This window comes from Sitophilus oryzae, unplaced genomic scaffold (assembly GCF_002938485.1).
Source record: "Sitophilus oryzae breed Bouriz unplaced genomic scaffold, Soryzae_2.0 scaffold_1508_pilon_pilon, whole genome shotgun sequence".
NCBI lineage: Eukaryota > Metazoa > Arthropoda > Insecta > Coleoptera > Curculionidae > Sitophilus > Sitophilus oryzae.
Window position 1 is genome coordinate 1,034,973 of NW_022146179.1, and position 26,387 is coordinate 1,061,359.

The 26,387-nt window shown below is 31.6% G+C and overlaps 1 protein-coding gene across 2 annotated transcripts in view; it reads left to right on the plus strand.

The window, feature by feature from the left end:
• LOC115878364 overlaps positions 1 to 26,387 on the plus strand; it is a 77,787-nt gene that overhangs the window by 29,329 nt on the left and 22,071 nt on the right. For both annotated transcript variants that reach the window (XM_030894836.1, XM_030894835.1), the window contains exons 3-7: positions 5,094 to 5,244; positions 8,912 to 9,067; positions 17,842 to 18,041; positions 20,974 to 21,051; positions 24,666 to 24,790. In XM_030894836.1, the coding sequence (XP_030750696.1) occupies positions 5,094 to 5,244; positions 8,912 to 9,067; positions 17,842 to 18,041; positions 20,974 to 21,051; positions 24,666 to 24,790 (710 nt within the window). The remainder of the gene's footprint in view (positions 1 to 5,093; positions 5,245 to 8,911; positions 9,068 to 17,841; positions 18,042 to 20,973; positions 21,052 to 24,665; positions 24,791 to 26,387) is intronic.

The following is a 26,387-nucleotide window of genomic DNA, read 5'->3' on the forward strand; positions in this document are numbered from 1 at the left end:
CTTATTTTATAAGAGCCGTTTAGCAGAACTAGCAATACCCTAAATAAATAAATATAGAAGTATATTATAATTTTCGAAAGCTCATAACAAGGCAAATAAAATAAAAAATAATATATAGTGTCCTGTTTAAAAAACAATAAGTTTGAGTCATTTTTCGAAATAGACAGCTCCCAACGAAAGAACCACTTTCATTTTCACTGCCATTCTCTACCTGAAAAACAGAGACAGGGGCAGCGGTGGGTAAGTACTCAATGGGTAGAACAAAACACAATCAAGAATTTATCCGGTATATACCTGTACATTTAGATGAACAGTCTAATTTTATAAAAGGTATTTCCAACGACCGCATAGTAAATACCCGGTATAATACCAGTAATATCAGGAATACGAGTACAACTTAACAAGTATAGCTAGAGACGTGAGAAATATAAAATAAGAGACGCCCCTCGATGCGCAGTGGACAGCACACAAATTTGCTTTAATCAGATTTTTCGTAGCGTAACTGCATCTCTCTTCCGCCGAATGCGTTCTCTCTCTATCGTGTGCGCGACCGGTGCTATCCCCAAGTCTCTTCCTATATTTGTCAAACTGTATATCTACAATATTTCTTATATAGTAGATATTATATATTGGTATATTTCTATTCCCGGTATTATACCGGGTATTTACTATGCGGTTGTCGGAAACTCCTTTTATTAAAATTAGGATGTTCATCTAAATCTACAGGTATATACATATATACCGAAATTTTATTTATCTACAAATTGGGTGCTTACCCACAGCCCACCACTGACCCTTTTCACCTTTTTGATAAGTTATAAGATAATCGAGATACAAAGTTATCGAAAAATGCAAAAATTTCTACTAATTAAAAAATAAAAAGTAAAAGAAAAAAATAAGAAATAACTTTGAACTAAGAAGGCTAGAATAAATACGTGTGTAGCATATTTAGTTTCATAATAAGTAGAACAATGATGTGAAAACAGCATCTTTATATCTGTACTCATAAACCAGAAACCCCATAAAACACACAAAAATGGGACATCCTGTACATCTAGCAATCGTCAGTCGATATAAAAATAATTCACACACAATAGTCTAAAAAATAGAAGAAAAAAACAATATTGTCTTCATATTTGTCAAAAAAAGGCATGTCCATATTTATGTAATCGTAGCGACAAAAATAAAAAAATAGAAATAGTGTGCATGATGCCTTTACAAAAATATCTGAAGAAATAGAGATTGACATCATTAACGTTTAATTAGTATGCATATTTCATGGTTTCAGATCATAAAACAATTAACTAGAAAGAAAGTGTCAACTCTGTGTTAAATCGTGGAAACACGATACGCCACCGAAAGCCTTCGTTGTCGTCTGGAGAACTATTTTTCCAATTGACAGGTTGACATGATAAGGACATGATGGCTTAATTTTCACTTCCGTTTCCGGTTATTTAATGGCGGGCCCTCTTTCAGTTCAAATGTATTTTGTATTTTTTCTTTTCATAAATAAAACCAAAAAATAATTTATTCACATATATTTATTTGAAGTATGGAACAACGTGACTAAATAAACATAAAAATATAGAGGATTGTATTGTTTCAATACCAATTAGTTAATTATATGTACTTTTAACGTAAATTAGTTAAGGTATAAGCATGACTTACAGTAATTTGTAAATAAACACACGTATTCGCAGACTTCAAGGACAGAAAACGGACACAGGGACATGAAAACGGGAGCCTTATACAAAAACCTGAAAACAGAAAAACAAATTTTTTTATACTAAAATTAACAATGTAAAAATATCAATAGGTATAAAATATAAATATACTGTTTAAAAAAGCGTCCATTATTCCCAAAGAGACCTGGCTTATAAATCAAAAAGAAGCAAAAAGAGACTTTTAGTCGGATAACATAATCAGATTATCAGTCCGATTTATTGCATTATTGACAATAAATCGCACATATTGGAGATAAATGATGTTGGCTATAGTTAAAAATGATCTTACCTTGCTGTAAATTGTTTCCATTTTCAAAAAAATCGCCGATCAAAGAGATTATAACACCATTTTCTTGCATCTAAAAAATGTAAAAACAGTGTTTATTTACTACCTATTTTTCATATACATGGGACATACCTACTACGGCAGAAACGTCATTTTCTCCAGGATTCTTCATGTAATATATATTTTATATACTTTATTACCTTTATAATTATAAATTTCAGCCGAAATATTAAATTGAACTTCCAAAACGAAACTAAACGGAATGAATTAAAATGGCGTCGAATATTTTCGACACAATTTTCGAATTTGTTCTAGAACAAATCTGAAGTTGTCTCTGAAACTGAAATCTGTCAATTCTAAACTGTGAAGTTAGACAATAGTTAGACAAAAACAATGCTATCTTTGTCTAGGCGGCCATACTTGTCGTGAGAGGAGAATGACAGGAATGAAGCACTAATGACTGTTTCAATTTTCCTATTTCACTGTCACCCCTGGTTTCGATCACGGGGTGTCACTTGTATGGGAAAACAGGCAACAGTCAAATTTAAACGTGCCAGGATAAACGACAAAGAAAGCAACATTTGCCAGGCATTGGCTTTCTTTGTCACTCACATTGCTTAAATCATGATACCGCGGCCATTTTGTCAACAAAGAAGCTGGCCGGCTGTCCTGGCAAGTGATTTAAAACAATTTTGCTTTTTACAATATTAAATTACCATTTGGATGTATTTAATGCGATTATTCAATTAACTGGTAAGTCAGAAATTACACACAAATACTTTATTCGTAAATACAACTAAGATGTAAACGTAGTTTTGTATTTTTAGATTTCAACTTTTGCAAAGACCCGCCGATAGAACTTGCCTGGCAGCGTACCTGTTTAATTAAACGTATTATTTCCTGATAATAATATCAAAACACGTAAGTACCTCTATAATTTATGATGAAAAATGATTTTGATTATGTTTTATATTATTTAAATACTTTATAACCTCAAATAATAGTAAGATCCTTGTTTATATCGCACAGCCCGTTCAAAACTGTATTGTCTTCAAAAAATGTTTACAGAACAAACAATTATTACAAAAACAATGTCCTTTTAATCTGATTTATACCTCAGAAGGATGCCAGTTAAATTTTTATTAAATCAACATTACATTATTTGGCCATTAATATGCAAAAAGGAGCATATTGCGTTAACTTAAATTTTCTTTTACTTCTCCTGACAATGTTCTCTATATTCTCTATTTTGAGTTAGTAAACTTTTGAACGGGATGTGCGATATATAAAATACATAATATATCCAAGGGTATGATCTGATAAAAGTATTTTTTGATGCATTTTTTGGTTGTTTATGCACATTGGCTTGGTTTATGTTTTATTCAGCTTATATTTATTTGGTATAACAGTTTTTTTTGCCTTTGGAATGGCATGCATTGAGGCTAGATAGTGTTTCATTAGATCATTAAAGGAATTTAAATTAGCATATATTTTTTGTGATATTAGTGTGTTATCATGATACAGGTAGTGATCATAGTGCCTTATGCATGTTATTTACCTATTATATACTTATGTATTATCAGTAAATAGATGATAACATACTACTAAAATGTCTTTTTAATAGTATGTTTATCTTTCCAATTCACTAGTTATTTGCAAAATGTATTTTGAACTAATTTAAGTCATTAAATGATCATCTTTCTTTTTCAGATTCCGGGATATTCTTTTTCATTGTTAAAAAAATATATATATTTCAATATTATTGTAATATAAATCGCAGCTCTAAAAAATAAATGATATTGTTTACTAATGTGTAATTTATTTACTATGAATTTTCTCTGAAAATAATAAGTTTTTAATAATATCATTGATTTGCTGTGTAAAGTTAATAGACATATTTTTTAATACATTAAATTATATTAAAGTAATAAAAAATATGTTTATTAACTTTAAACAGTAAGTCAGTGATACTTATAAAAATATTTTTTTAAAATTTCCCCTCTTTAAGGCCCGCCCTCAATTTCCCCCTCAAATTTAGCTAGACTGCTTGTGGCGACACCTAGGTGGCGTCTGTTTCCGATACTTTTAACATGAAGTTAGCATTTCTTTAATAAAAATGTGGTTCTCTGGTTTCGATATAAATTACATAATAAACTCTTTATTGTTGACTCGCCTTGTACATTCATACTGATATACCTTTGTACATGATACTGAAATATTCGGATTTATTAAAAAAAATATATATTATTAAAATTCAATTTTATTTTTTGACACGACAAAAAGAATTGCAGTTTTATAAAATAAAAATTATGCGCCTTTCGGATTTTTTAAAAATTTTAGAGGTTACTAGATATTTCGTATTAAACATGTAGCTGCTATATTAAAAATATTTTGTGGTGTGTTGTTGCATAATTGACTAATTTCCAAGCATCGAATAGGCGAAGGAAGGAAACGAAGGGACGAAGGAACGCGAGGAAGTAACGCGAGTAAGTAAGCAGAGGAAGGAGCGAAGTGTGAGTATGGGGCTTTAGGTGATAAAGTGATGTTTAAATCCCTTGCTCTGTTAATGTACCCCACAGGGTGATTCAAAAATTCACCAAAATGTCACATTTTGTTTTTCCTCGTATAGTTGACAGATGGCCAAACCAAACCAAACCAAACTTTCATTTTTAGTTAAGAAAGAGATACTAAAAAGTCAAATAATTCAGTTACAAATTACTTAAAAAATTATCAAAATCGGTCCACTGGAACACAATATGTTAAACTTTAAAATACATGAACATTTTAAGGTGCCCGTTTTTCGTGCCGGTGAGTGTAGGTACCTATAATACTTATGATCAAAAATATTTATGAATAAGTTAATTTGTGTTTATGATCAAGTAGACTGTGACATTGACAGTTTATTTGTTCACTGGACAAAAATATTTAATGTATGGGAGGTAGTTACACATTAGAATTGTTTATCTGTCATAATGTAAAGTAAACTTAATTGTATTGTATTCTCTCTCTTTAGCTGGACAAGTTATAGTTTATCTATTATAGCGAATAAAATATCTATACAAGTTTTCTATATACATTTTTAGGCTCTTATACCCAGCTTACTGGTTAGTTTTGGAATTTTCCTGGCTTTTGACCGAATTGAACACAACACATTAGTTGGAAAGAATCCTTTACTGTGGGACAATACACTTCTACATGTACCCTTATTTTTCGTTGCTAGTTGGACATTTTTTGGTGAGTCCCCTGTATATTTCTAAAATAGATCTTCTCAAATATTTCACACGGAGCGATTCACAATGATTGAAATAGTTGGCAAAACTGTGTTAGAGGATTTTATTAGTGATTGATATCAGTGGTAAAGTAAATTATCACCCATCGAAAAATTTCAGCAAAGTAGAAAGTAGATCAATTATTAATTTATTTACGTTTACACTGACTTTGTTATTTTTATGAACTTACGTATTTTTTCAAGGCGGATTCTCACGACTCTTGTACACTTGGCAAGTATACCAATATTTGCGTACTTGGCAAGTCTCTTTGTAAACAACATTTTTTTGCAACAAGCTTGGCGCTTAGCTTACGTGTGACAAATAATTGCACAAGTAAACCGCTCACACGACATGGCCAAGTATATGCCAATAACAAATGTTTGTTCAAGTACACGAGTCGTGAAAGTCTGAAGGCGAGAATCCTCTGAAGGCACATTCTCACGTCTACTTGGCAAGTATTTTTTATCGGCATATATTGTCTGGAGAGAATGCAGCGTAGTTCTGATAATAAATAACTTTCTATATAGATGCCCGACGCACCATGTATACCCTGTATACCAGTTACAAATGTTTGTCAAGTACACGAGTCGTGAAAATGCGCCATAACATAAAGGCGGATTCTCATGACTCGTGTACTTGACAAACATTTGTAATTGGTATACAGGGTATAAAGGGTGCGTCGGACACCTGTACAGAATTTCTAAGTTATTTATTATAGGAGCTACGCCGCGCCGCATTCTCGCCAGACCCTGTATGCCAATAAAAAATACTTGACAAGTACACGAGTCGTAAGAGCGCGCCTTAATAAAAATTTAAACAAAAAATAAATCGTATTAAATTATTTAAATTATATAGATCAATATCTACATATATAAAATGCTAATGTTTATCTGTGTCGTCTCCACTGAAGTAACGACTTGCTCTAGGAAGTTGCTTTTGTTACTGAAAGATAGCTAACTGGCTCTTCGAAACACTGTCGTCGCCGGATTTTTTGTTTTTCATTTAATTAAAAAAAAAATAAAAAGTATTTTTTTCCTGATCTCGTGGCGGATACGCCAGGCTTCAACTAGTTTAGAAATATTTTTTAAGAAGGTCCCTTAGTGGACATAGCTCCCACGAAACCTGACGTTAATGGCCTTCATAATGGCCTGGGCTCGGTCAAGGTCTACCCCTAGAAGAATTCTACCCCGCTATCTCGTGATAATTTACCCCGATGAAAAATAAGCTTGTGGCAACACTGATGCTATTACCAATTCATAACCTAACATGAACCTAACCATTTTTATTTATTTTAAAAAGCTTATTCAAAAATTGGCGCCGGGAGGCACGTATAGCCGCCCATACTAAAATATGCTAATAAAAAATTGGTAGGCAGTTCTTTTAGTTTCAATGTAAAGGAATTTTTCCAATTTTTTTTTATCTCAAAAATTGCGACTTTGACTGATTTTGATGTTATTACAAATTTTGTTGCAAATATTATTCCTAATCTTAAATTGAAAACCGCGTTTCGCTAGCTACTGTAATTTTGAAGTTACGTTTTTTTTTAAATTTTTAACCCCCTCACAGACCCCCTTACCAACCCCCCACTCCCACCAAAAACTAATGGCCAGATTCTCGGGTGCCACAGTATTTTTGTGTCAAATTTGGTTAAAATCGGTTTAGCGGTTTTTGAGTTCGTGTTACAGACGGACAGACAGACGGACGGACGGACAGTCGGACAAAGAAACAGACAGACACCATGAAAATATTTTGTATTTAGGTCATTTATGACCCAAATAACTCATTTTGAGTGAAATTAAAAAAACTTTTTTTTGCCGATCTTAATAGCCTACCATACCTATTGGCTATTGGTAAGGTCGGCTAAAAATTAAATTAGAAAACCTTCAGAAATTAAATCCAATTATTAGCCGACCATAGCAACAGGTATGGTAGGCTATTGAGATCGGCAAAAAATGTTTTTTTAATTTCACTCAAAATGAGTTATTTGGGTCATAAATGACCTAAATACAAAATATTTTCATGGTGTCTGTCTGTCTGTCTGTCCGTCTGTCTGTAACACGATAACTCAAAAACCGTTAAACCGAGTTTAACCAAATTTGGCACAAAAATACTGTGGCACCCGAGAATCTGGCCATTAGTTTTGTGTGGTGGGGGTGGGGGGTTGGTAAGGAGGTATTGGAGGGGGTTAAACATTTAAAAAAATCGTTAACTCTAAAATTACAGTAGATAGCGAAACGCGGTTTTCAATTTAAGATTAGGAATAATATTTGCAACAAAATTTGTAATAACATCAAAATCAGTCAAAGTCGCAGTTTTTGAGATAAAAAAAAATTTGAAAAATTCCTTTACTTTGAAACTAAAAGAACTGCCTACCAATTTTTTTATTAACATATTTTAGTATGGGCGGCTATACGTGCCTCCCGGCGCCAATTTTTTTTATTTCGTTGTGTTTAGTCTCACTATTAGGGTGCATCCACACTATCCTAGAAACGGCGTATAGGAAGTAACGGCGTAACGACCTTGAATAGATTTCCAGTAATTCTATTGGCTGAAAAATTCATCTGTCGGAAATTTTATCTGTCAAATTCATCTGTCAAAAATTTCAGCCAATAGAATTACATAGACCGTTTCTAGGATAGTGTGGATGCACCCTCACTATTAGGGTATTTAGGGTGCATCCACACTATCCTAGAAACGGCATTATTGGCGTAACGATCTTGAATAGATTTCCAACAATTCTATTATTGGCTGAAATTTTTGACAGATAAAATTTCTGACAGATGAATTTTGATTGATTTTGAATTGATTCAGGGTGCATCCACACTGTCCTAAAAACGGCGTAACGGCGTAACGACCTTGAATCGATTTCCAGTTATTCTATTGGCTGAAATTTTTGACAGATAAAATTTCTGACAGATGAGTTTTTCAGCTAATAGAATTACTGGAAATATATTCAAGGTCGTTACGCCGTTACGCCGATACGCCGTTTCTAGGATAGTGTGGATGCACCCTTATGGAAAACTAATTTAATATCTTTAAGAAATTAGTCACATTATTTACTTTTTCGTTTGTTTTGCCGCTTGTGATTTGTGATAACCTAATAGGTGATAACATGATAAATATCTGAATTCTGAATTTCTTAAATTTATTTTAACCAAATGAACAAAAGCGGAATAACCAACAATTTCAATCATTTCGGATCGTTTTGTTGTAAGTTACATGAAAAACAAAATACTTCGAACATTTGTGGAAAACATACAGCCATACATACAGTTAAACAGTTTTTGTTATTAATATAGGTAGGTATGGTATACAAATTAAACCGTATGATGTCGTTTATTTATTATTATATAATAAAACCATAATTTAATTCGTAACATCTCAACATAAAAAATTTGAAAAAAAGAATGAAAATAATGAAATACCTACACAACCAGTATAATCACTACATTTTTTGGAGGTTAACCCGTTAAATCCTGTTAGATCACATGTTTTGAGTTTCTCCCAAAATTATTACATATAAAAAAATAAAGTAGGCTATAAAAAAGCTACAGAACGGTTATTCTTACCGATTTAAATAAAAACACTTGTCCCAACACGTTGCAACCTGTTTGCTTTACTTGTGTTATTAGATTCCGCGAGCAGACACCTTATATCGCAGAGTACTTGGCCAAAACTGATCGCAACAGCCGGTAATTGCTTGACTTGTGCTGGATTGCTGTTCGTATGGATTGGAATGACCGGATCAGGCAAAATTTATCTCTATATTTTGGCTGGAATCGTCGCAGGTGAGTTAGAGTCAAGCCCCGTTCTCAGAACGACGTCGTGTCGCTGGCGACACAGTTTGACATTTCAAACAACCAATGGGAGCTGTACTAAATTTAAAATTGACAGCTGTTTGAATTTTGTACAAATCTCATTGGTCCTCTTGACGTGTCGCTGGCGACAGTCGCTGTTCTGAGAACGGGGCTTCAGAGTCGGGGCTGTCGGGGTGTTAAGTAGAAAACATGTAGAAAATATTATAGGGATGGTCAATGGCCAAAATCGAATCGATACAGAACTTCCGAATCGATTCTTTCAGTCCGATTCTAACCTAGATCTGAATTTAAATATTTTTTGTTATTATTGTGGTATTATCTTGAATTTGAATTATGTCTTGAGTATTCCCACAGTCCTATAAGAACCTAAGTATACAGGGTGTTTCAAAAAAGGTAAAGGTGTGGACCTTGAAACGAGTTTTTGCTGCATTTAATCACAGATACTACGCATGCGTACATCGTCGATGTTGCCAGATTGCAGGTTATTTTGAAATTTTCAGTAGAAAACAAATAATGTGTTTTTCAGCGTTTTTTGTCAATATATACAGTATGATCGAAAAAATCGGCGTCCAGTTAGCTGGGAAATGACGATCGATGACATTTCCCTTATAAATTTACATATAAAATGACAGCGAACTTGATTCTTCATTTCATAGTCATCGCTGACGCCATTTTTTTTCGATCATCCAGTATTATTTTAGTATTATTTATATTATTATTTTAATATTTAACAAAGCACGTGCACGCTTTATTACGTATATTCACAGTCAATAAAATTAAATAGAAATAAAACTCTAGATTGCCATAATTAATCTAATTGTTCTAGATTATTATGCTACGTTTAAAAAGTGCTTTATTAAAAATTTAGAAAGTTAAAAGGGATGTGTCCAAGTTTCTTCTTTTTTTTGAATTTTTAAATGCTGTAGCCCCATATCATGTTCATAATAGGTTTTATAACATTCCATTAAACCTACGTAGGCTTTAAAAAGGCCTCCGTAATTATAACTGTCGAATCAGTAATAATTAATAGATACCTTGTTTAATTCTGCTTATACATATAACATACAGGGTGAGTCTTAAATAAGTGCAAATATTTTCAGGGCTGGTAGATCTCGATAAAAGGAACATATTTTTTCTTTGCCATTTTTCAGACAAGTCCAAAATAACCTAGTTATTTAAGTTTGAAAATTTTAAAAAAAAATTTTTTTTGAAAAAATTTTGAGAGCCACCGGATTTTTTCCTTATTTTTTCTGCATTTGCATCCCTTTTATTGCCGTAACCAGTGCCTTCTATTAAAAGATCAGCCTACGGGCGGACTTTTGTTTACTTCATCAGCTGTACATACTTAGATATTGGGTTAGATTCCGTTTCATATTTTGTCGGTTGATTTTTGTTTTTAACTCTTTGATTTTTGGTATTATTTATTATTGTAGTGCAAAAAACTAATTATTTTGGTGTTGAAGTGACATAAACTACTACCAGATATATGGTCACTCTCGGTTTCGCACAAAAAAATAGAAATTTTAAAAATTACACGGTGTGCAAGTGATTTAACCTAAAAGTGCCCATACATTTTTTACTTATCGTGATTTTTTGTGTGTGTTTTTAAGACTCTAACAATTCATCAATAAAGCTTAAGTGGAGTGTGTTATTGGTGCTATGCCTCATCTTTTTGTTGTGTTCCTGGTGGAAAGGATGGTTACTAAGGATAGTTATTATACTAGGCAGCCTAAAGTGTCCGGAAGAGCAAGAAAAGTGGGTACGAGTTATAAATCAAGAGAATTTTATTGAAAATATCTTTAATAAATTTAAAAATAATATTCTCCCATGATGGTATTAATGAAAACTGGACAATTATGTTTATTTTATTCATATTGTGGAATCTCCACTCCAAATGTTGCTGGTTCAGCTTCGATAGATTCAAACACGTAAGTAGGTATTATGATCTAGGGAAAAATAAAGAATATGTGTATTATTATTATTTATTATTTATTATTTTGAGTTCAAATTTTAAAAAAGATTTTTGTAAAGACAAGACTGATACAGTTTAAAAGAAGAATGTGTTTTTGTTTGATAATATATAATGTATGTTAAGCATAACATATATTTGTTCAGTAATTTTTAATGAATAGTATTGATTATTTATAATACCAAATTAATATCAAATATTTAAGTGATGGCTGAATACAATATGAATAAAATAACAATAAAATTGGTATATTTGCATAATACAAAATTAAGTTTTAAGAATAAAGGTGTTACTAAAAATACTAAGAAATTCATATTTCTTTGTTTTAATTGGTCTAATGTTATTTACATTTTACGTAAGAATTATACCGTATCATCGAAAAAAAATCGGCGTCTAGTTGGCTTGGAAATGAACATCGATGACATTCCCTAAATAACTGTACACATAAAATAATTAACTAGAATTTTACTATCTTGGAAAATTTGATATTCTTGAACCTTGATTCTAAATATTCTAAATTTTTGATTTTCTTGGAATTTAGGTTCGGGAAAACGCGCTGATTGATTTTTCATTTGGTTTTCATTATTTTTATTTGGTTTAAAAAAAAACGGTTCGGCTAACATTATAGCCTCCATCAGTGTTGTGTCATATGAAAAAAATAGTGTCGAATATAATCCAAAAATTGCATATAAAATATGCACACCACGCACATAATGTTTACTGCGTACTCCATAGTCAATGTAGATAATTTTAGTGTTAAGAATAATAATTTTAAAAAATATGTGGTCATCTTTTGATAAGTTTATATTAGTTTATTAATTGCAGTAAACATTATGAGGTGTGAATTATATTGTATATGTAATTTTTTGGATTATATTCGACACTATTTTTCTCATATGACACAACACTGTGAAGGCTATAGTTAGCCGAAACGTTTTTTTATACCAAATAAAAATAATGAAAACCCAAATGAAAACTTAATCAGCGTTTTTCCCGAACCTAAAAATCCCAAGAAAATCAAAAATTTTAGAATAATTTAACATATAAAATGCCAGCGATCTTCATTTCATAGCCATCGCTGACGCCTTTTTAGATAATATTGTATTATTTGTAAATATAATTTTTCGAACATTGATACTTGCAAAATATACATATAAATTTTGTGAATGCAAATAATAATACATCACTATTAGTAGATATTCAATGTTTTTGTTAAATTAGATCGATTTTCAAACCCCAAAATTTAAAATATATTTACATTTTACCCATTATCTTATGTACCTATACATTATTTGTACATTGTAAAACATTTGCTGCATATGTATGGTTCATAGTTTATTTGCCAAAGTATTTATTACTATAAATAGGTATATATGTTGTAGTTGTACTGTATATTATGTATATTTCATTTAAACTATATCATTTTTAAAATACAAACCAAAAATCTGAGGAATAATTATGTTTTCCATGTATTCTACAACATATTTATTAATCCGTTATATCTAACTAGCGTGACGTCATAAATCTCGCCCGCAGGCTGATCTTTTAATAGAAGGCATTGCCGTAACCATAGAGTAAAACCGTAACTATGGTAATATCAGAGATTAAAAAAGTATACCCTGAGAAAATTTGCGGTGAACAACAGGCAGTTCTAAAAAGTTTTCGAAAAATATACAGGAAAATTTAAAAGAAAATGCACGATTTTGAACATCTTTTTTTAGCGAAAAAAAACTTCATAGACGTGCTCCTAGGGTCGAAATATACTACCCATAGACTTAAAATAAAATATAGACTGAGCATCTCATTCATAAATAGCTGGAACATGCGGTCAGACACTGTCTTGTTATTGTTTTGTTATTGTTTTAGGTTATAACGAGTGAGACACGAGCGATAGATAGGTTGTCTCTGTCGTAACGGTCGTTCCCTGACGACTCTGCCGAGAAACACAACACTGTCTTTCGTTTCTCAAGTACACCTGAACTCTCCGTATCATAGCCGGGTAATTTTTTTATTTTAATGAAGCTATAGTTAAATTAAAAATATATCGTATTTAAACTTTTTATATTTTATTAAGATTTAGGACAGGTTTTTTAAATAAAAGTTTAGAAAAAACAATTTAGAGTCCAAAAAGGATAAAAATAATAAAATACACGTTATAGAAGAAATTTTATAATCGAAATTAGGTAATTTTGAAATTAATAATTAATTATTAATTTTAGTCAAACATTACAACCCCCAATATTAATCAAAACAGGATCTATTCCACAGATATAATAGAATCGGCGACAGGGAGAGAAAAAAAAATATGATTGTTGTAATTTTTTTTTTTTTCTGGTTAAGTGATGTCTTATTATGTAAATTAGAGAAAACATAAATCTGTTCCATTAAAGCAAGGAAGGTGATAGGAAGTGGATAAAATAAAAACTACATTTATTTAACTCGGTACTATCTTTATTATACCGGGTGCGTCTCAAAAGTGGCTCATCCCCATAATTTTTTTATATTTTCAAATAAAAAAACAAGATTTAGTATGTTAGTATATGAAATAAATTTGGATTGATTGACGCATTCAATTGTTTTTGGTCACTTCTTGTTTCACCGGAAATGACTATAACTTTTAATTTTTAAACGGCACCCTCGGTATATTTCTACTTTATTCGATAGAAAATGACACTCTGAATAGAATGACATATCATATGTCAACTTTTGACATTTTCGCATATGGTTTAATTGTAATTGTAACACGCGGTTCATAACGACAATTTGACTCGAAATACCAAGTGTGTGGTATCAATATATTCATAAAAAATGCTTTTTCCAAATATGCTAATGAGTCACCCTTGTTCCATTTGAAAAAATTGACATATGTATGATTAAAAATACGATTTGTACATCTTTTAACCGGCCTAGACAAGACACGAAACCTATTAGACGATCAAAACTATATTTCCAAGGCTCCTTGATTAAAACTTAGTGGATTGAAAAAAACTGGATTGAAATTTAAAATAGGATATGTTTTTAAGCGACAATGTCAAAAGTTGACATATGATAAGTCATTCTATTCAGAGTGTCATTTTTTATCGAATAAAGTAGCAATATACCGAGGGTGCCTTTAAAAATCAAAAGATGTAATCATTTCGGTGAAACAGGAAGAGACCAAAAACAATTGCATACGTCAATAAATCCTAATTTATGTCATATACCTACTAACATACAAATCTGTTTTTTTATCTGAAAAAATAAAAAAAGTTATAGGGTTGAGGGTTATTGGTTGTTATACACTTTTGAGACGACCCGGTATATTAAAAAATCTTGTTTCATAATGTAATATCATTTTAAAATTCTTGTACGTTATTTTAGATTCTGAAGATAATTTTAGAATAAACCGGAATATATTTTTAATAAAAACATAATTAATTATTAACAGGGTTATAATTATGATTTTGTTACAATGTAAGTAAGTAAATAATGTAATGTAAAAGAAAAAAATCAGATTTTACATTTTACTAAAATATTATCTAAATAAGTGCCTTTCTACAACAACGCCACTGACTGCCAATGGGTAAATTGAGAGTTGCCTACCGGTCAAAAGTCGTTTCAAGACTTAAATGGATTATTTAAGTCAAATTTCTTGCAAATTTGGCACTGGCGAACCATATTTTATAGTTTTTGAACAGAAAAAGTCAATAAAATAAACACTTAAGGACTACAAGCTAAGAAAATGCGTTAATACAGCCGGGGAGATAGCGGCAACAAAGCTTTACCGCACACGTGCGACACTTACTACAAGGTAATAAATGAATGAATAGGCTCCCTCGCCTCTAATCGGTGTTGTCATATTGTAAAGAACTTATCCTTATTAAACAGTATCCGACTTATAATTTAGTAGTATAAGGACTATTTAATACATCTATGGAATACTAAAACCTACTTTATTAAACTGTAGTATTAATATCTCAATATATGTGTATAACAAGAAAAAAAATATTGATAATATTAAAGACGTGACAACATAGGCTGGATGAGGAAGGCTCGGTCGACTGTACCCAGAAGTAAACATGTGTACAAAAAAGGTTGTTTGTCCGCGTTGAGATGTAAATAGTGTAGTCTATATTTTATTTTAAGTCTATGATACTACCCCTGAAATTATTTGCACTTATTTAAGACTAACCCTGTATATTGCATTAATTTTTCTGCAACCTTAGGGTTTTTCTATTCTTACACCTAATTTATGTGATTTTCTTAGCACATATGTTTTATAAATAATATTTTCCTAATGAAAGGATATGCAAGTATTTAGATATCTTAACATTTATTATCCACACCACAAAACATAATAATATGTAGTAGGTATAAAGACATAAAAAAATTATAAGAAATATCTTAATACAAATCACAAACTAACTTAAGTCTTAACTTGGTCTGGGTATAAATCTATTAAGATCAAAAATTATCCTTCACCATATTATCAAGATTTTGGCATTACAGGAAAGAAATTACAGTAAATTAAGAAAATAATATCAAAGTACAGGATATTAGCATATATGATTTATAAACAATATTTTTCCTAATGGAAGGATTTGCAAGTATTAAGATATCTTAACATTTATTCTCCAATCTTTTTTTATCCAAGATCAAAAATGAACCTTCACCATATTATCAACAGGTCCTATTATACCATAAGGCCTATAAGGCTCGGGCCTTGGGCCCGGTGGTCTGGGGGCCCGTTAAAGGTTGTAAAATATTCATAATTTTTTGAATTTTTGAATTTTATTGGAAAAGAGGGCCCGACCAGATGAAAAATAGACCCTGATTATCAAGATTTTTGCATTACAGGAAAGAAATGACAGTAAATTAAGAAAAGAATATCAAAGTACAGGATATAAATTACTGTAATGTATTCTACGACACAAACCATATCCCTTCTAAAGAGAAAAAGATAAAGCATAAAGTTTATTTTAATCCTATCAGCATTCTTCGGTAAAATATATATGCCTACATTAGATGTAATAAATGTGTCATATTGATGATTCAAAATAATTCTAATCGGTTTAAAACCAAAAGAAAAAATCCGTAAATGATAATTTTTAATTCTAATGTAAATATATAAATAAATGTTATTATTATTACAATATTATATTACTTACAACTCCGATTACAATCATAATACCTTTAATTCACAATCTCCATTATCCTTCTTACCTAAATTTTTGATATCAAGATAAATCTGAAATTATGTAATTAATTATAGAGAATTTGTATTATTATTATTACTGATTAACACTCAAAAAACATTATTTGTTTTCAACTAAAAATAATTCGAAAATAAACAGCAACTTGGCAATATCGACGATGTGCGCTTGCGTAGTGTCGATGATCAAAGGCAGCAAATATGGGCTTCAAGGTCAGCCACCGGATCCACACCTTTACCCAAAAAAATATGCCATCTCTCATCGATAGATTCCGCACGTAAAAATAAGATTTATTTATTTATTTATTTTTCGTACGGAAGCGCTGAGGGGCCAGCTGAGTTTTTTTATATATGACTATAGTCAGATAATAACCGACTATAGTCAGATAACAACCGACTATAGTCAGAAAACAAATGACTATATAGTCAGATCATAACTGCCTATAGCCAGATAATAAATGACTATAGTCAGATAATAAAACTGACTATAGTCAGATAATATTTGTATAGTTTTAAACGCGATACAAGCCATTTTGTCAGTTTTTTACGGAAGCGCTGAGAGGCCAGCTGAGTTTCTTTTTATATATGACTATAGTCAGATAATAACCGACTGTAGTTAGATAACAACCGACTATAGTCAGATAACAAACGACTATAATCAGATCATAAATGACTATAGTCAGATAATATTTATACAGTTTTAGACGCTCCTGGATATGTTAAGCATGAGCAGTATATTTCGCAACAGGTGGTTTTCACGTGGATTTCATTAGCTGTTCAAAAAGAAGTGAATAAGCTTGTGCTGTTTAGTTTACTATTTCGGGTCTACTTTTTCGGAGGCTCTCCCGTTGATACTAGGAGGTTTTTTGACAAAAAAAAATAAAAACCGCTTTATTGTACGACCAGTTTTATGTTTGTCCCATTTAATTATCATTGACACCCTGTATCTTCAAAAATATGCATTTCTGGACACACATGTTTATATGAATTTTTTACCTTAAAATCACTCAAAGAATCGCCCTCTGAAGTTTAGCCACATACTTAATTAACACCCTGTATATTACAGTCCCGATATTTTGCTGTCTGACTGATAACTTTTTATTCTAACATAAGCCTACTGCATAGTCTTAAATGATTTTTTTTAAGTTTAGACCTCAATTTTTAACCATAAGTTTATATACAGGGTGTATATAATAGAGACCATCTAAGACTACATAATCTTTAATTGCTAAGGGTTCAACTCACCCTGACTATAGTCGGTTATTATCTGGCTATAGTCATATATAAAAAGAACTCAGCTGGCCCCTCAGCGCTTCTGTATAATATAATGTCATATACAACATACTAAATTCTAAATTTCGTTTTTTTTTATCTGAAAAAAACAAAAAAGTTATAGGGGTAAGCCACTTTTGAGACGCACCCTGTATATATGAAGGGAAAATCACTGTGGGCTAATCTGGAATCTGGCTAATCTCTAGTTTCTGATATTACAGGGGATACTCAAAAAGGAATAAAATAATAAAAATATATACTATATAAGCGTGGAAATGAGTATTTATGCTACCGAATTATTTTCTGATTTAGGATTTGGAGCTTCAATCCAAATGGCTCAATGTGAAATATTGGTAGCCCAATATTTTCGATTGAAACTACCTCTTCTGACCAACATAGCCCATGCAGTCTCGGCGATAGGCTTCATATTAGCTCCAATTATAATAGGGCATCACATTTTGACTAATTCTTTAATGCAGATTATTTTATGGTATCAAGCTATCATTCTGCAAGTAAGTTTTATTTTAATATAAATTCCAATAATGTACACTCACTCTTCAAAAAACGAACGCAGCGGAGAAATTTTTGGTCAAATTTAAAGTGATATATTTTTGTTACTTTTAGCCCTATTTTCATGATTTTTTAGCAAGCTGTACATTAATTGTATCAACTTTAATTCGTAAACTAAGTTTTTTTATAAACTTTAGTATTTGGCATATTATACAGGGTTAATCTAGAGGTTGTTTTTACCTTAACTTTAAAACTAAAATATAATTTTACATCTTTGATTTTACGGTGAGAACCATGTCGCCTGAACATTTTATTTTTTGGATCATGTCAATACATGCTTTGGTTAATTTTTAAGAGCGAAATGAGTTTGCCACCAACAATTTGCAATTTTCTCAATTATCATTTTTATTTTTAATTTATTGGCAAATGCTTGGCAGGAGGGTTAGAGGTCGTGAAGCAGTACCAGCTTCATTAAATGAACTTCGCTTGGAGCTTAAAAAAGAATCGGAAAACATAACGCAATATGATATATTATGCAGCCTCAATGACGGTATATGAACGGACATATACAGGCAATTATAGCATGGTTATAGCACCAAAAGGCGGCAATATAAAGTATTAGGGTCTTTTTTACAATTTTTTTTCTGTTTGTATACTCAAGTATTACAGATGTTTTCTTTAATACCGTTAGTTCTGTTATCGTTATTAATGTTTATTAAAACCCGGACTGTATCGTTAGTCTTTTTACGTTTTTTTTTTAAATTTAGTATAGAGTATCCAATGCAGTGACGCGGTGACTAACTCTCCTCCTAAACATCCTATGCAGTGTCCAAAACCATCTCGTCATATTAAAAAATTACATCAAAAAGTAATGATAATTAAAAAAAATTGCAAATTGATCGTTATCAGTTCATTTCGCTCCTAAAAATTAACCAGAGCATGTATTAACAATATTAACATGAATCAAGAAACAAAATGCTCAGGAGTCATGGTTCTCACCGTAAAATTATATTTTAAGAAAATTCACAGACGAAATTATTGCACAGGGTGTTTTAAAGTTAGCGTAAAAAAAACAACCCCTCGATTAACCCTATATAATATGCCAAATACCAAAGTTTATAAAAAGCTGAGTTTACGAATTAAAGTTGATATAATTACAGCTTGCTAAAAAATTCATGAAAATAGGGCTAAAAATAACAAAAATATAACAATTTAAACTTAACCAAAAATTTCTCCGTTGCGTTTTTTTTGCATCTGAGTGTATTATAAATTGTATAGGCTTGGTGGCATTCTCCGCCGGTGCTGCCACCATCGGAGAATATCGTGAACAACTGATATATACAAATATACGGATTAAAATTTTTTATATAATTATTCTAAAAGTGTTACGAAGTATAATTTGTGAAAATTCTAAAAATAAAAATAAAAAAGTAAATTTGTTGATATCTTCAGAAGGTCTAACTTGTATTATAATTTATTAATCCAGCCAAAAAAAAATTTAGATGAGTTCAGCTACGGTAGCGAGCATAGTTTTAATCACCGGTTTTGCTAGTGGGGTCATAATAACTGGAGTATTTCGGTTATAACGAAATTTTTTAAAAGATATAATTATAATTTTAGATGTTCATAAAACAGTTTAATTACTCCCAGTGTTTTTAATTGGGTTAGGACCGAAAAAAAGTCAACAGAACTTTGTTTTAAATTAGTCAAGGTTTCGCAAAATTTATTTGCATCTTCAGGACACTACAACGTTAAGAGAGAGCAAAAATACAATCAATTTTTTTTAAAAACAACTCAAAAAACACATTTCAGTGGAATTCCACACATATACAATTGGAAAAACTACCCTAATGTTAACAATTAAATAAAATATATGTATATCTTACTCACATTTAAATCTGATGGTACCATTATAAAACACATTACTTATCGACAACACTAGAAATTAGATTTTAATTACTAGTTGATTAAAAAAGTATCCATTAATATTGCAAATTATATTTTATCCTCTCATAGTATGTCTTTAATTTTTTGATTATATAACGAGCACTTTGTTTACTCACTTGTTTCGTCCAACTGCTTGAATCCATTTTTGCCTTGGATCAAATCGGTGTGAGAAACTATGAAGCAGAAGTGTCTAGCCCCAGCAGGCAACTATTAAGCTTGACCAATCAGGTTGGTTAGCGTGGTTATTTGGAGGGTGTTAATTCATTTGTGTTTGGTCAAAAACTCTAACGTGATTGTTCGGGCTTAATAGTTGCCTCATGGGGCTAGACACAAGCATATGAAGCTAGGAGCGCAACTAGACATAGACTTTTAGGAGGGCTCAAGCCTTTTGGGGGGACTTGAGGTCACTATAAGATAATATTGATTTGAGGTTAAAATCAATTTTATACAACCCGCACAAGTCATGTGTTGACTAAGCCTAGTGGCGCTTCTGTATGAAGCTATAAAATGTTGTTTCGGGAGTGTTGAATATCCGAGAAAATTGAGTTATTGAATGTTATTGCACCCCCAAATCCCTAATTACGCACTCCATTACGCGTTAATATTTTTTCGGCAATTTTATTAACATTTGAAATTGTGACAACACAACACGATGCCTAGTTCGGATTCTTTTTCACTTATTTTTTACTACCCGTAACAGCGTTACATCACACAAACCTCGTACCTGAGTGTTTTATATTTATAGTTTCAATAAATGCACTAGCAAACAACTAAAATGCTTAAATATTGTGACAAAGCCACGATTTCAATATTATTTTAATGCGATCAACATGAACTGTAACCGGGACGGCGTGAAATATATAGCGAAAATTTCTGATTTCTGCCGTATACAGCGCTGCGGTCGGAATTTTTTGAAACCAACTGAAATGCACCAAGCCTATATTAAATTATTAAAGATGTAATAAAATTTAAAAAACTCTTTTTAAGGGTTTGGTTGTTAATTTATTGTTTAAGAAGCCCATTTATCTAAAGTCCGGCAATACGAAAAGATATAATTATGTTACTGTAAGTATTATTTTTATTTTTTCGACATTTAAATTTAGTAACCGCGGCTAACATATCGTGTAGATATTGGCTAACATCGGCTATACAGGGTGTCCCAGAAATAAGTGCATAAGTGCAAGTATTTTAAGGGGTGGTAGATCTCGATAAAAGAAACATATTTTCTCTTTACCGTTTTTCAAATAAGTCCAAAATAACAGAGTTATGTTACTTTGAAAATTTCCCAAAAAAATGATTTTTTGCTGAAATTTTGAGAACCACTGGATCTTTTCTGGATTTTCTTTCTTGTAAATTTAATCTAATACCTATGTTGCCATATTATCAAGAAATTATGTTTTTAACTAAAAACTAAAAAAATTCCCAAAAAATTTCGAATTTAAAAAAAAAAGTTCGCAAGAAAAGCCTTATAGGCGTGTTTCTGGGGTTGAACTATACTACCAGTTAAAATACTTGCACACTTATTTCTGGGACACCTTGTATATATCGTGTACTTGTGAAACACTGATGACACACATCACAAATACATGCGAGAGGTAGCCGACGCTCTGTATAGTTAGTATGGGTGGGTATAGCAGTTAAAATTTTCTGGATCTTTTCTGGATTTTCTTTCTTGTAAATTTAATCTAATACCTATGTTGCCATATTATCAAGAAATTATGTTTTTAACTAAAAACTAAAAAAATTCCCAAAAAATTTCGAATTTAAAAAAAAAAGTTCGCAAGAAAAGCCTTATAGGCGTGTTTCTGGGGTTGAACTATACTACCAGTTAAAATACTTGCACACTTATTTCTGGGACACCTTGTATATATCGTGTACTTGTGAAACACTGATGACACACATCACAAATACATGCGAGAGGTAGCCGACGCTCTGTATAGTTAGTATGGGTGGGTATAGCAGTTAAAATTTTCTGGATCTTTTCTGGATTTTCTTTCTTGTAAAGTTAATCTAATGCCTATGTTGCCATATTATCACGAAATTATGTTTTTTAACTAAAAACTAAAAAAAATTCCAAAAAATTTCGAATTTTCAATTTTTTTTTCTCGAAAAAAAACTCATAGGCGGGTTTCTGGGGTTGAACTATACTACCAGTTAAAATACTTGGACTTATTTCTGGGACACCTTGTATATATCCATAGAGAAAGCATAATAATTAGCTTATACACAACAAACTTTTTTCAAATGTCACAAAAGTATTAAATTTTGCGACATGATTGACAATATAAAAAATCATTTTAACGCCTAGGCATATTGTAAAAAAATACTTTTACGCCTTCTTTTAATGTCTTTATAACCAAAGATAATGAAATAGTATATTGTTTTATTAGGAGTAAAAATGATATCTACTTTTTGTGGAGAGGCTGAACATTCTATTTTTTTTTCAAACGTTACTAATAATTTGTTAAACAATTTTAAACGTTCCAAATAATATAAAAGTATTTAAAAGTAATAAATAAAGCTTCATTCAGAACCTCGAAATCAGTGAAATAAATTAGTTGTTTCAATTAGCCGTAGAAGTTTGTTCACTTAATTTTAATGTAAGCATTCAGAACGTCATAATTAGTGGTAGTCACAGTGGTAGTAATTTTCAATTAGTGGAAAAAGCAGGCGCGTGTGGTTCATGGAAGCGGGGGAAGCGGCGCCGGCGCGGCGCTTCCCTATACGTTGAGACCAAGCTTTTTAATATTTTTAATTAATAATTCATAGCAAGTAATATGAATCTAGGTAGTGGTTTATATGTGATCTGTTAAACATATTTTTCGACTTTTTTTATTAACTTTATCGAATCGCTTCCCCTTGTATAAATTTCTCCGTAGACCACTGGGAAAAAGTTCACAAACTTTTAACTTTTCCACTAATTATACTTCAAAATTTGCGAGGAATGTCATTTTGGCCTTTGATTATCACCCGTCAAGAAAAAATTTAGTTAGAAATCAAAAGTTTATTGTTATATAAGCTAAATATTATGCTTTCTCTATGGATACAACAGACTACCGCAAGCTGTTGCTAGGATATTTTATTAATTTTAATTGTGTTTTTTAAACATTGTGAATGATCGTAAACTAAAAAGTATAAAGTGTAATTGAAACCGCTAATTTATTCCACTAATTGGGAGGTTCTGAATGAAGCTTAAAACTAAGTAATTATATATCGTGAAACTATGGTTACGCTCGTTTAATTTGACACTTTGTGTCAGTTTAATAAATATTTTCCTACTTTTGTACTTAGGCGTAAAAGTGCTTTACTTTTATGCCTAGGCGTTAAAATTACTTTTTTATGTTGTCAATCACGTCACAAAAATATACTTTTGTGACGTTTGAAAAAAATACATTTATAACTTTCAAAACTTAAAATTTACGAAGTAAAACAATAAATTTACACTGCTGAATTTATCGAAGATTTTTTAAATAACTAAATTTATTAAAACTAATATATTATTTTGCATTATTGCGACATTTCTAAAAAGGGAACATTAAAATCCGGAGGCTTATGAAAAATCCGAGAGTAGTGAAAATACGGCTATATCCGGTAATCCGGACGTCTGGTAACCCTACTCTTGACGGATAATAGTCAAAGACCAAAATGACATTTCTTGCAACCTTTGCAGTATAATTAGTGGCAAAAGTTAAATTACTACAGCTTCATTCAGAACCTCGCAATTAATGGAATAAATTAGTGGCTTCAATTACACTTTATACTTTTTAGTTTACGATCATTCACAATATCTAAAAAACATAATTAAAATTAATAGAATATTCTAGGAACAGCTTGCGGTAGTCAGTTGTATCCATAGAGAAAGCCAAATATTTAGCTTATAAAAAAAACAATGAATTTTTGATTTCTAACCACAATTTCTGTTGACGGAAAATAATCAAAGGTCAAAATGACATTTCTCGCAAATTTTGAAGTATAATTAGTGGAAAAGTTAAAAGTTTGATAACTTTTTCTACTAATTGAAAATGTCAACCACTAATTTCGAGGTTCTGAATGCTTACATTGAAATTAAAGGAACAAACCTCTACGCTAATTGAAACCACTAATTTATTCCATTGATTTCGAGGTTCTGAATTACCTCGAAATCAGTGGAATAAATTAGTAGTTTCAATTAGCCGTAGAAGTTTGTTCACCTAATTTTAATGTAAGCGTTCAGAACGTTATAATTAGTGGTAGTAATTTTCAATTAGTGGAAAAAGTTTACAAACTTTTGGCTTTTCCACTAATTACACTTCAAAATTTGCGAGGAATGTCATTATGGCCTTTGATTATCACCCGTCAAGAAAAATTTTGGTTAGAAATCAATGGTTTATTGTTTTATAAGATAAATATTATGCTTTCTTTATGGATACAGCAAGAGGGTTGCTAGGATATTCTGTTAATTTTAATTGTGTTTTTTTAAACGTTGTGAATGATCGTAAACTAAAATGTATAAAGTGTCATATTGAAACCACTAATTTATTCCACTAATTGGGAGGTTCTGAATCTTTGTTCTGAATGAAGCTTAACACCAACTACCACTAATTTTGACGTTCTGAATGCTTACGTTGAAATTACAAGAACAATCTTCTACGCTAATTGAAATCACTAATTTTTGAATGAAGCTTAAGACTATTTTGTAGACTAACCCAGACGATGAAGAGGATATTTTTTCGAAAAATACCCGAGAGTTGCAAATCAAAGTACAAAATCATCATGGCGTTCAAGTACAGAATCACGAGATTCCACCTGCAACGAATTTAGAGAGGTTGGTACCATTCTTCCATATATTCTTATGTTTGAACTTTGTACAAAAGCAGAGATATGGAAGTAGGAAGAATGCGGATCAGCTTGCAGCGAACTGGCAATCTATATGGGTGCCATGCATCGGATCCCACAAAAAAATTTATGGAACAAAAAATGAAGAGGATTCAATTCTCTACATTTTCATTTCTAAGTAACAAACCTTTAAAACCAACGGGGACAAGATTCTCGAGAGAGGGCGCCAAAGTCACTCAAACGCAGTTTTTGCATTTTTTCAGATGAAACCATTTTTTTACTGTCGTAAAGTTTTTAAAATTAAAGAGCATAAAAAACCTACCAAACTGATATGTAACTTTTTTACGTTTCACCAAACCAAATCAAAATTTCATTGTTATCGCCATCGATATGCTCAGAGGCGAGCAAAAGACAAATAAACGGGAATCTGTTTTTGTCACTCTTATTAAATTTAGAACAAAAAACCTCTTTTCTTAAAACGCTACCTTCAGCGCACGATCCTCAGTTCGAGTGAACACCGTAATCCGCGAGAATCAGGTGGGAATGAATGCAATATTATCTCTTAAACAGTAAAACGTAAAAAAAAGTTACACATCAGTTTGATAGGTTTTTTTATGCTCTTTACTTTTAAAAACTTTGCGGCAGTAAAAATATGGTTTCACCCGGAAAATGCAAAAAACTGCGTTTGAGTGACTTTGGCGACCTCTAACTTTGCCCTCGTAGATTTTAGAGGTTTGTTACTTAGAGATCACAAAGCAGAGTACCTATTTAATTATCTTCATATTGTTACGTTTTTCGTCGGTTCCGTGTGGATAGAAAGTCACAATTTATTTAAACACTATTTATTTAACACTAATTAACAAAAACAATAACGATAAAAGACTTATAGAACTATTTACAAACGATTTATAACTAAGAATTTATTTTGAATTTTAGCGCGTCAACTGTACTTGTCTATTTATAACTGCCCTCTTTAAGCCACAGCCGCCGGCTTTTATACCTACAGCTAAAGGTCTCTAGAATAGTCCATAGATCGTTAGGTGCATAGAGAAGGTTTCGATTGTTCTCGTATGTACTACTCCATTCCAGTAGAACTCGATACTTCTCGAATCTTCGAATGAATCATTACGGTGTCTATTCTTTAATGCGATGTTAAGGTCATCCGAGGGCGGGCCATATTGTTAGGTTAGGTCGAGTCCACACCGGTCCGCAACACTGCCCCCTTCTTAGGTACATGCTCGTCCCGAGATGTACACGGTGAATGAAGGTATTTGCAAAGCTGGCCCCTGGTACATTGCGAAGTCTTGTAGAAATAGCAGTCTACAGTTTTCTCTCCCGATCTCAGCTTTGGGTTGTAGCAGCAAACAAGGATCTCGATTCCCGTAAATCTGAACAAGACTTCAATCATGTTCCGGATTGTACGCCAACTCAAATCATCGAGTCCACACGCCAGCTTCGGAATGGCTAATCGTGTAATGTTGTTGTTTAGCAAGGCTTCTCTGAGTTCAATCAGGGCCTTCCATAGATTGAGATAAGTCGGCTTACTCGGCGACCATTCCTTAGTGACCAGGTAGAAGATGTGTCTT